Source organism: Syngnathoides biaculeatus, chromosome 8 (assembly GCF_019802595.1).
Source record: "Syngnathoides biaculeatus isolate LvHL_M chromosome 8, ASM1980259v1, whole genome shotgun sequence".
Lineage (NCBI taxonomy): Eukaryota > Metazoa > Chordata > Actinopteri > Syngnathiformes > Syngnathidae > Syngnathoides > Syngnathoides biaculeatus.
The window spans coordinates 22,033,153-22,045,865 of NC_084647.1; the positions used below are offsets into that span (position 1 = coordinate 22,033,153).

General features: G+C 41.7%; 1 protein-coding gene across 2 annotated transcripts in view; it reads left to right on the forward strand.

The window, feature by feature from the left end:
* The window catches only part of cadm1b (cell adhesion molecule 1b), a 264,360-nt gene that overhangs the window by 239,132 nt on the left and 12,515 nt on the right, over positions 1–12,713 (forward strand). For both annotated transcript variants that reach the window (XM_061827075.1, XM_061827076.1), the window contains one exon: positions 4,112–4,162. In XM_061827075.1, coding sequence (XP_061683059.1) covers positions 4,112–4,162 — 51 coding nt within the window. The remainder of the gene's footprint in view (positions 1–4,111; positions 4,163–12,713) is intronic.

Below are 12,713 nucleotides of genomic sequence, written 5' to 3' on the forward strand. Positions count from 1 at the left end.
CAGCCTGGGCAGGAAGCCCGGAGCATGACACAAACCTCAGTTGGGCAAAGCTGCTTTAACATACATACGTGTGCCATCTACAGGCCCTTCAGATGTTTCAAAGGTGTGAAATTTTCAAAAGTACATTGTTGCACAAATGTGAGGCGTCTGACATGCGATCCCTGTGAGACTGCCTTTAAGCTAGGTTGGTAGATCACTCGCGGTTTGTATTAGTATCAATAACTAATCTTTTTCTTTTCTTTTCAGACCAAATCATGAAAATGTTCCAGTAAAACTGACAAAATACAGTATGATGTATAAATCCTTATTGTGGTTTTGATTTTTTGTGTAGTGTTTCCTTCTATTCAGCCTTTTTTTTTTATCACGGCATAAACAAATCTAATAAACAAAATAGAATCATAAAAATAATTCAATAAGCAACTGTATTTTATTAAATTAACCTTTCTTTGTCTTTTTCATACATTCTTTTTGAATTAGTATTAGTAATAGTGAATTAGGATTAGTAGCATTTGTAATAGTACTGTCAGTGTAGTAGTTGTATGGGTGGATGTATATATTTCATATAATGTAAATGAAAAACAATGAACAGATCGAGATTTCATCAGGTTAGCTTTAAATATGATTTGTTTATGGAGGCTGTTTTAGGATTTTCTTCCCTTGGATCCATTCTACTTTGTTCATTGTTACGGTAACGTGAACAAATGTTAAACTATTACCCTTGACTTCTGATTTCAAAACTAGCTATCCACCTATTTCATTGTGTATATGCAAATTACATGATGAGGAGATTAAAATGGATTGACTGCCATTAACAGCTTTTGAAATAAAAGACTGGGAGAGCTGGCAATGAACATATCTAGTTCTGATGGAAAAGATAACCACAATATGTGCCGTGACAAAAATATATTCGACATCCCCAAAAGAAAAACATATAAAAGTGTAAGCAGTGTTGCATGTAAACACGTTTCACAGTTTTTTTGTTTTGTTTTTTTAACTTAGTGGTCATATTCTATCTTACCTGATTCCTTGGAAAAAATTGGCTTCATCCACAAATACACTCATACTCGTGCCTTCTTTCATAATACACAGGCCCCAAGTCATCCAGCCTGGAAAATTGCCCATGGAGAATTGCTGTTTGCCTTGATATTATATGTGCCACATCCTATCACGGCCTTTGTCAAGACCCTCTACCCCTGAATGGCCAATTTCCCCTTTTTCCACACGCTGACATTTCTGCTATCAGACCGCCTTCGGTCACCGGGAGCGCAATGGAGCCCACCCTCCTCTTCAAGTGCTGTCAGAGGGGAATCTTCCCGCGATCCCGATAGCTCGCCCGCCGCCGGCCACCAACGTGCACTCCATCCCCGGCGGCAGCATTACATCGTCCTTGATGTTTTATCATTAGTTTGAAAGTGTGTGCTCCCCTGCTGCTGTCTTTTGATGGAATCCAGACAGTAACAGCACAGGAAGACAGCCATCCAATTTCCCCCCGCTGCGAGTCTCACACAGAAAGGGGTTGTACTATCCTCCCCGCCACACCTCCCATCCCCCAAGCCCACCATACATCCTCCCGATGAGGTAGTTCGCGGCCCCCGTGGGCTCCACCGCTAACCTGAATCTCCCTCCGACATCCGTCTCGTTCCCGTGGTGATATGATGTTTGCCAGTTAGCGTGGTGATGGAGGCAGTCCCCGATTGGGATCACCAATGTCGTTTCATCTGCGCTTTGACTTAATTATCCACAGAGACGATGGGAAATAGCGATATTGCCACATGAGCCCCTTTCATTATTTTACATTGTGAATTTGAATTAATGGAAGGAATGTACTTTTTGTGTACATTGTGCGTCGACAGACGAACTTCGTGGAAAGATGTTTGCACATCTATTGTCTATGTCCTTGATACCTAGCTTAAATCCCAAGTGTCATCTCTATAAACATTCTAAAATAGATATTGAAATGAAAAACACATATATTATTCACTTCAATGTCTATACGAAAAAATGAATATGAGCGAGAGCGCGTCATCCATGCGCAAAGTTGCGGAAGTCTCATTCGACATCCATGTGGTCGCCATATTGGCTGGATCTACTGTCCATGACGTCACCCCGGACATTTGCTATTCAAAACATACTTTGCCACCTGCTACGGGAGACGAACACGCCCCTTCTCACACGGAAGCTCTTTTCAAAGAAGAGAACATCTCACAATCGAATGAAGTGTAATATTACCCTATTGTTTCGAGCCATATTTAGACTATATGCGGATCACTTCTAACTAACAGCAGACTCCCAGACAGTATGTATGAGCCAGCCCGGCTGAAGCCGTGCCCCTCGTCCGCGAGGCACAGCTTTGGCGGCGGCTTGTCCGCCCACCCACTGAAACATGGAAGGTCAGACGAAGCCGTGATCTGCGGACATGGCGCCGACGCACACATCGACACATTTACCACCCCTGTCATACGTACACGGATCTTTTGTCATGTTATGAGAGACAGATTACGTCACCCCCCCCCCCCCCCAACTATTATTTTTTTTCTTTTTTTTAGTAGCTGTGTAAAGACCTACCTGTCAATTGCAACCCACGAAGCTCTTGTCCTGTGCAACCGTGCAATCCATTTTTCATTCATGACGAACTGGGTCTTTTTGAAAAGTACGGAGAATAAATCCATCCTCCCGAGTGTTCGAGCAATATCCAGCAATGCAACGAGACGGAATTTTGGGTAACACGAAGGAACAAGAGCTACCTTCCCGCAGGTAAACTTGAGTGCGCTACTGCCCTAAACGTCACTTCCTGCTTCTTGTCGAAAACAAATACCTCAACAGGATTTTCATGGCGGGAGTTACAAAAAGCCATATACGTCAAAATCATGCTTTGTGGTGAAAAGACGGATGGGTCCTTCATCATCCATTTCATGACAGTGGCACTTTTAAAGTCTATGTATGTCTTGTGTGTTTGCTATTTCACTAGTAAGACAAGCTAGTAAGATAGGCTGGTTCAGCGGAACCCTGTTGACCTCTGAGTTGGGAAACATCTGTTTCTTCAAATTTGTAATTTGTATTTTTTGTTAAATTATCTCCATTTATCATCCCCTGTTGTGTTGGGATCACATGCAGGAAAACACCCACATGAAGTTAATGTGTATAGTCGTGAGCTAAGAAGGAGTGTTTCGAAATAAGAGCTGTCGTTCAGACTTAATTGTGATTTTGAATTGACAATTCTGCAAATAGAATGAGTGAGAAATTTTTCAACAAAAATGATTTTTACTCACGATAAAAAAAAAAAAACACGTTCTTTTAAAAGTACCCTGTAACTTTGGTTTCAAGTCTGCTATCTTAATGCAAGACATAACGAGACAAACCCTCAACGAGCTAACGAATAGCATCTAAATATAGCAAAGCTCTAACACTTTATACAGCAGACATTTGAACACAAATAATGCAGCAGACAATGTAACAGTACCCTCAGGCCTATATTTGACTCATATTACCGAAGCTTACTGAGTCTCTTTCAGTAGTTGTAAGACTCTTCCTTATTTGTGTGTACATGAGTTTCATACTGTTCCCTCTCGGTGGTTGAGTTTCACACACCTGAGTGAGCCACAATCAATTCACAATCATTCACAAACTGCTTAATTATTTTCATCATATCTAACAGTGTTATGACTACATGTTTTTATAAAGCGCTATTTTCCTTTTTAAAGAGATGGTGCTTTTTTTGTTGGGTTTTTGGGGAGGCTGGTGTGGATTAATGACATTTGCAGTCATTTCAGTATCCAAAGTTGATTTCATCATGGTCATGGAACAAATTCAACTCATATTTCAAGTATGACCAAAAGGGATGAATATCATTTTGATTGTCATTTTCAGTCATTCCCCGAATAGTATTCTCTTTATAAACATAGCATCCTTGTATTATTTTCTCTAACTAGTAAACAACTAGCTTTTGCATGAACTTTGGTCCCTCTGTGATGAACCCACACCTGAATGCCCCCCCCCCAAAAAAAAATATGTTTGAATAGCCTCCTATCGTCGATGACCTCTGCCTTCTTTACGCTTGTCTTACTTCTTATGTGTTTTTTATTTTTTGTTTTTCTTTACTCTTTTCGTCTAGATGCTCCCACTACTATCCCCACTCCCACCACCAACCCAGTCAACACGCAAGGTACTGTACACCTCCCCACCACCACTAGCACTGCTGTGGCCCTCTCTACCGGATGTGTGTGTGTGTGTGTGTGTGTGTATGATTATTTGTGGACGGGCATTTCTCATCAGATAGGCTCTGATGGGTGACATTGAGGACAGGATGCAAGGTGCCGTCAGTGCTCCCCGGTCGTGTGTTTGAGCCTCGCACTCTGTAATCTTATCAGCATCTGCAGCTGTATTTTCCCCGTGCTCCCCCCCCAGCCGTCCATCATATGAGAAACCCTTTACATCTCACATATGGTTCACATTTTGTCTTTGTTTGGCCAGAAAAAAACATCAATAACCATTTAAGTGAATGAAAAAGAAATCGTTGGCCGACCCGGTCTACAGAAAATGTTGTCCAGGTACATTTGATTTTGCTCAGAATGTATCTCAATATCAACTGTGTTTCAAACGCGCCGTCAAGGCTACGCACGCCATGGGAGGTGGCATTTAGATATGCCACAATATGACATTTTCCAAAAAAGAAGCAAAACTATGCTTCAAGAACAGGTCAGTTCATGAGTACTAAGCAGTAGGAGACAGCTGAGCACATGATTAATAGTGCTATATGTGCATAGAATCTCATTTATGATGTCGGCAACTCTTTATGTACCATCCCTTCATATTGATTTGAAACGCGGTCTTCAAAACTGTAAGGCAGACGTGCTAACCAATCGTCCACCGTGCCGCCCATGTTATATCATTGTAACATAATTCTCATATCATATGATTAGTTGTTACTAATTAATTTATTAGTAATCGTTTAGTATTACTCTATTATTGTATTCATAGTAGTATTTGTAGTAGTAGTAGTAGTAGTAGTAGCATTAGTACTAGTAATACTATAACTAATCATACTAGAACTATTAGGGATAATAGTAGTCATAGTATTCGCAGAAGTGGTAGGTTTAGTAGTAGGATTATTCATAGAAGAGTGGTAAAAGTGCTAGTAGAATAGTAGTAGTGATAATGCAGTAGTGGAGAAGGAGTAATGATAATAGTCAATGTGGAAATAGAAGAGCAGGAGTACTAATAATAGAAGAGTACAATTAGAAGGAATAGTAGTAGAAGTAGCAATCATAGTAATGGTAAAAATATAGTTGTAGTAGTTATAGTAGTGATGGTATTTTTCTTTTCTAATTGGCCAGTAGAAATTATGCTCTTGCTCTAATTACTTCTTTAAGTGACCAAATATACTCGTAGATATTGCTAAAGGTGCAGTGGCCTGACAAATGACTGCAATTAGCAATTTCCAACGTATGCAAGAATTTGTGATAGCAGTTCTTTTGTACTGAATCATTTCAATCAGTTCTTTAAAAACATAATGTCAAAAGATTCAGTCACCAAATCCTTCTGTTCTTTTTCACAAAATCATTCAAGTGCTTCCTCATTGAGCAAGTGAAAGCGATCACCGCGAGGACGTCAAATCACTCATAAGTACGTTCACCGCATAGTACATATTTCCTTGCGCAAACAAATTACTCATGACATTGGTACTTAGCGGATCGCGAACAAAGTTCAACGACCAAGTCGCTCTTCAATTCTTCAGTACGCCAAACAACCATTCATACTCACACTCACACCTCGGGGCAATTTACGCTGTCCAATGGATGCATGTTTTTGGGATGTGGGAGCAACCTGGAGTGCCCGGCACAGAGAGAATATGCAAACTCCACAGATGCGAAGCCAGGATTTGAACCCCGGTGCCAACCAGTGGTCCACCATGCCACATGAAACACTAACTCAAATATTTGTCATTGGAGCCATGTCAAATGAGCTTGGCGCAGAGATGACATGGCAATTACGGTAAGTTCCCAAACAAGCACACCATACTGAAGTAGGTGTTTCTAAAGATTATTAACAGACCGACAGACAGACAGATACAGTAGATTAGTAGTACAGTAGTACAGTAGTAGTTTTTCATGAAGGCAGCTGTGTCTGTATATGGGTATTTGTCCGTTCGTGTACATAGAGTAAATCTGAGAGAGTAGCGGTCCAATGTTGGGGTTGGGGGAAACCAATAGGAATGCAATGAATGTTGTTTTAAAAGCATGATTCCTGGCAACATTACTTATTTTATTTGCATTACAGTGGTACCTCTACTTACAAAATTAATCCGTTCCGGAAGTCATTTCCCAACCTGAATTTTTTGTACGTAGAAAGGCATTTTACATGTAAATAGCATAATCCGTTTCAAGCTCCTCCCACAAAAGTCAAGTGCTACACTGACATTAAACCTTCACATTAAGGCGGGGGCCACAAACTATTATCTCATAGGCCGCAAATGGCCCGCGGGCCACCAGTTGGAGACCCTGGTGTAGATGACAAAAGCAATGATGTTTTTGTAATTAGTAATTGGCTCTTGTCACCCGAATTTAGTCTGACATATTTTTTTTCCACACCCGCACTTTTCTAAACAGTTTTGTTTTCTGCTTTTTCTTGAACAAACTGATGGTACAAAACTAGAGTTAATACTCCACGGCACGTTGCGTTGCACTTTTCCTCGTGAGCCCTCGTCTTCCATACGCAGCCATTATCTGTTTTTTTTTTCCCGGCTGTAACATACTGAAAGACGAAAGGGGATTTAATGCAATTTATGCAGTGCATGCTGGGAGGATGTAATTGAGCCTTCTCGCATTTCGCGACTCCTCTAAACGTCCTGTCACAGGGAACACGCTAAGCTGGCTGGCGCTAGATTGCTCTGCAGCACCTTAATGAGCATAACGGTGCAAAATAGTTTGATTTGCCATAATGTAAAGCACGATTTTCATTAAGCAGCCATTGTGGCGCCACTGGCACCACCCGGCTGAGATTGAGTTGGGTTCTTAATCGCAGGCCGCGCGGTGTCTACGCCGCAGACATATTTGTAGTTGTTACACGTATAGCCACAAAGAGATGAAGTAGCGTGTCGTGCACAAAGAGGCCTTTTAGTCAGTGTCAAGTGTCAGTTGTTGTGTCGTGTGCGTTCGCCTTTGAATTTGGGCGACAAGGCCCCTTTCTTTCTTGTCGCTGCAGCGCGGGAGCAAACGCCACAATAAACGTCTGCCGTGTTCTTTCATGTTCGTAAAAAGTTTCAAAAGAGTTCAAATTGTCAGGTCTCAAAGGGTGTTTTTGTGCGTGCGCAAAGCTCTTGGGAGAGGGATAAGTCACCATTTTCAAAAGAGTGCTTCTTGTTTCATGTGTTTGAAAGTTTCTTGCAATAAGTTTCATATTTAAACAGAAAAACATTTATCAGGCGTATTCAAACATGTCAACTCGTCAAGGTCGAATAAAATCTTCCATCTTGGTCCTCGTCCTCATTAGGATTGTGGGTGGGCATCACAACAGATTTTGAGGTAAGATGCAGGGATAGATAACATGTTTATAGCCTGTATCTTGTATGTTTTTGTGCTATTTAAATTTGTATATTCTCAAAATATTTGGTTGGAATGAATACAATTCCATTCATCCATTTTCTTAGCCACTTGTCCTCACAAGGGTTGCGGGAGTGGTGGAGCCAATCCCAGCTGTCAATGGGCAGGAGGCGGGGCACACCCCAAACTGGTTGCCAGCAATCGCAGATGACTACAATTTTAAAAACAATTAAGTAATTTTATATTAATAAAATAAGAAATACAATAAAATATTTTAAATAATTAAAATAAGGAAAGTATAAACTTAAAAGAGCCACTATGTTGTTCAAATGTATAGTTAATGATTAAAGTTGCCAAATATATCACTCAAAACGGAGTACTGCTACTTTAGAATCATATGACTCGAGTAATGGTAAATAGACCTCCAAATAATTACTCAACTAAGAGTAAGAATAAAAATAAAAAGAATAAAATGTAAATTAGGAAATCTAGGTTTTGCTAAAATATTTCACTTAATTTACAAAATAATAAATCAATATCCATTGATGAAAAAAATCTTTATGCGTTGACAAATTAAGCCAAATTCAACTCCAAGAAATGATCTTACACTATTTTGTTTTGATTTGTTAAACAGCATGTGAGGCTCTCTGGGCAGATAACCAAAACTCCAACAGTGCTGCAGTGGATATTGAAAGTGTACACACCCCTTTTGAAATATTCTGTTTTTTGTGATGCAAGAGCGCTAAGTCATTTTCAAACGTTTTCCACTATGAATTTTCTCCATTTCACTCTGCAAATCTGAATCTTGTGAGACATTCAAAAACTCATAAACTGGGCCACTTGTAAGTCAAAGCAGCACTCAATAATTTCGGAGTTTGGAATGAGGAAATAATTCCAAAAGCTCGTGTTTATTGAGGGCAAAAACAATCCAGAATCCTCCGCTTGGGAGCAGGCTGAGATAATTCTCCCAAGTCGTCAGCTGCTCAGAGATGAGCCGAGGCAGGGACATTTTATCCCGGCTAAGCCCTCAACTAGACACCCCCAACGCTCTTGGCCAGCCCGCCTCCAAACGGAACCAAGAATCGGGTTGTCAGGTTGATTGAACAGACGACTTTTCCTTGGATTGGCAGCTCCGGAGCGCTCCTCCCTTGTCCACGGTCTCGTCTGAAGGAGCCTACTGTGACATTTGGCAATTTTCTGAGGTCATGCCGAGAATGATTGGCGGAAATAGAAGACAAATAAAGGTGTGACGCTGCAGCTTTATGATGTAAAATGCAAAGCTTAATACAGTTCTCAGCGCTCGCATGGTTAAGCCTCTGAGAATTCTGTTGACTTCGTTCAACTAACATGTCAGCAGAATACGAAGCTTGTTTACTTCTGTGTACTCGCAGTAGCACATGGGAGTGTTTTTTTTCTTCTTTTTTTTTCTTACAAGTGTGGGAATCACACACCAGATGGAGTGTGAGGAGTCCATTCCGAGAAGGTTTTTTTGGGGGGGCCTATGAGCCGCCGACATGTTTCCACTACTGCTCAGCCTCAAAGTTCTTGTTTAATTTCACGAGTGTGCTGCCGACTTGGAAGTCTCGCGCGTGTCATTGCCTTTTCATTGGGAAAATTAAGGAATCATTTAGAAATGGTAATTATTTTTCCCCCTCTTTCCTACCTTTGTTTAATGTAGTTCCCAGTTGATTTTTTTGTTTGCAATTTATTTTTGCTTAATAAAGAATGTGAGTCCGTGTTTTTTTTTTTATTTTTATTTATTTATTTTTTTTAATTGGTCCCCAGGGGAGGAGCAGGTTGGGAATGCCAGCCCAGCTTCAAGTGGAGCTCCATTATGTTAATGTTGTTTTCTCATGGAGCAGTTGCCCGTAATTATAAAAATTGCACATTAGATGCTGTTGCGTGAAGCCGAAAGGGTTCCCGAGCCCACATTGTACAATTCCCGGTAATATTTGGACAAAATAAACAAGCGGTTTGCTTTTGATTTCAAGGCATAAATAGGATGAGGATTTTTTTTTTTTTTTTAGAAATGCATCACTGACAGGTTAGAATGATGAAAAACCAGTGACATTCGGCTTAAATGGCGTTAATGAGCACTGACATTGTTGTCTCTATTCAATAAAACCTATGCGGTGTTTTATATGAAGAAGAAAAGAATATTGATCAAAATTTCTCGCTAAAAATATAATTTCAAATGAGAAGTCTCATAAGGAATGTTTAGTTTTAAGAAATCGGATGTTAATTGGGTGACAAGAGAGGAAAACCATAAATGTACAAAGTCAAGAGAGGTGACATAGAAAAGCATGTAGTGCAGAGTAGCTTTCTCCATCAACCCGATGTGGGCATTACTTGCAAATCCTCTTTATCCCCCCCACACCACCAGTATAAATCCCCGCGGCCTGCTCACATCCTGTCAAGACCGTCGCGGGCATGTCAACGCTCCCGCACGGAACGTCGAGCGGCGCTTGGCTGACAGCGTGGACAAGCAGTCGCATTACAGACATCATCAAATTGTACTTATTACAAGAGGGAGGCAGGACACGCCACTGTCTGTTGTAATAATATATGACATCTGAATGTGACACATCGTGGGATGTGTATCGCGCACGTCTATTTATTGAACCTCTCTTGGGGATCCTGCTCTAGATCCCGACAGAATCCTGCCTTGTCGACATTTGCCGCGCATATAAACCACCGACCTGGATGAGTCAGGCATAAGAATTGAGAAGAGGGAATGTAGTGGAAGACAAAGGCAGCCCGAATAAATCTGCTGTGGTTTTACTGAAATTAATTTACAATTAACACTGGAGCCAGCTCATTTTGATCGCAGATGCTCGAGTGACCCATCCCGCTGACCTCAGGTTCAGGGTTGGCATGTGAGCCTATCGCCTGCATCTTACTCTCAAACACCAACTGCCCTCATTTATTCCCTAACTACGTCCATGCATCGATGAGAGCGGCGGTGGGGGGAAGAGTGAAGCTCCAGGGAGAAGAGATAGACTTCAAATACTTGGGGTCAACAATACAGAGCAATGGCGAGTGTGGTAAGGAAGTGAAAAAACAGGTCCAAGCGGGGTGGAACAGTTGGCGGAAGGTGTCTGGTGTTCTATGTGACAGAAGTCTCCGCTAGGATGAAGGACAAAGTCTATAAAGCAGTGGTGAGGCCGGCCATGATGTACGGATTAGAAATGGTGGCACAGAAGAAGAAACAGGAAGCACAACTGGATATAGCAGAAATGAAGATTTTGAGGTTCTCATTTGGAGTGAGCAGGTTGGATAGGATTAGAAATGAGTTCATTAAAGGGACAGCCAAAGTTGGATGTTTTGGAGACAAGGTTCGAGGGAGCAGACTTCAATGATTTGGACATGTCCAGAGGCGAGAGAGTGAGTATATTGGTAGAAGGGTCCTAAAGATGGAACTGCCAGGCAAAAGAGCGAGAGGAAGACGAAAGAGAAGGTTTATGGATGTGGTGAGGGAAGACATGAGGGCACTTGGCGATAGAGAGGAAGATGCACGAGATAGGCGTAGGTGGAAAAAGATGACACGCTGTGGCAACCCCTAATCGGGACAAGCCGAAAGGAAAAGAAGATGTATCAACCTTCTCTTTGATCTTCAAGTTCTCTCGCCTGGCAACTCCATCCTCATCAGCCTTCCACCAATATATTCAATGTCTCTCTTCTGGATGTGTCAAAACCAGTAGGTGCAATAGATTCTCGGAACAACAACAAGACCCAGCATTCATGATTTGACTTTTTAATATTTCTCCCCGCCACCAGAATCATCTCACACGCCAACATCATGTGCTGTCAAGCCACAGTCTTCCATTGAGTATCCTCCTTCAGATTATTGTCTGGAATCCACCGCCGCGCTTTTACCTCCGCTCTTGTTAGGTCACCCAGTGTTCCAGCCTATTTTGGAAAAAAGTTCACATCGTTTTTGCAAAGTCTCCCACCATCTGCCCCTCCAAGTACCTTTCCTGGATGCCGTACTTACCAGCTCTACAGCCTCCTCGAAACCACAGTATCTGAATTTCCACTGGCACCCTGCCGGTTTAAATTATACAGTAATTTCGATAAACACTTTAAATCTCCATGCCGTGTTTTGGTATGTAACAAGTTTTGCTTCTGTAGCAGAGCGGAGCGAGGAATCAATGAAAGTGAGTGTACTTGATATAGTTCCTCGCCAAAAAGAAAATTTGAGAAGTGAATGCATTGCTCAAATGTTTTCATTGACTTCTGTCATACAAGTATTTAAGGTAACTGCCTGCTAAAAATCTTTGATGACAAATGACAAAAAAACAAATGTGAGCCTTGTTTTGGTCAATGTAGTAGATTTATTGTTTCCATGTTGAAATTTTCCATAACCACGTTACTTGAACTTGGTAAACTACATGCATCATCAAAGACTGAATAATATTTTTTGGACTATATAATCCATCTATCCATCCATCCAAGCATCTTATCCTCACAAGGGTCACAGGAGTTCCAGAGCGGACAACACCCTGAACTGGTCACCAGTCAGTTGCGGGGCAAATATATCGCATAAATTAACTGTACAATTAAATTACAATAATGAATGTTAAAAAGATGTATAATGTTGCTACTTTACAGTAATGAATGTTAAAAAGATGTATAATGTTGCTACTTTACAGTAAATGTTTTATGATTAGGATGGTTCAACTGTACATCCAGTCATCCATTTTCTACCACTTTTCCGGGTCAGGTCGCGGGGGAAGTAGCTTCAACAGGGGTACCCAGACTTCCCTTTCCCCACCCACCTCTTCCAGCTTTTCTGGAGGGATCCCGAGGCATTCCCAAGCCAGCCGAGAGACATAGACTCTCCAGTGTGTCCCAGGGTCTCTTTCCGGTGGGACATGCCCGTAACACCTCACCGAGGAGGCGTCCGGGAGGCATCCGAATCGGATGCCCCAGCCACCTCATCTGGCTCTTCTCAATGCGGAGGAGTTGCGGCTCGACACTGAGCCCCTCCCAGATGACCGAGCTTCTCAGCCTATTGCTAAGGGAGAGCCCGGACACCCTGCGGAGGAAACTCATTTCGGCCACTTGTATCTGGGCTCTTGTTCTTTCGGTCACGACCCACAGCTCATGCCCATCAATGAGAGTAGGAACGTAGATCTTAAGGTAAATTGAGAGCTTTGCTTTTCAACTTAGCTC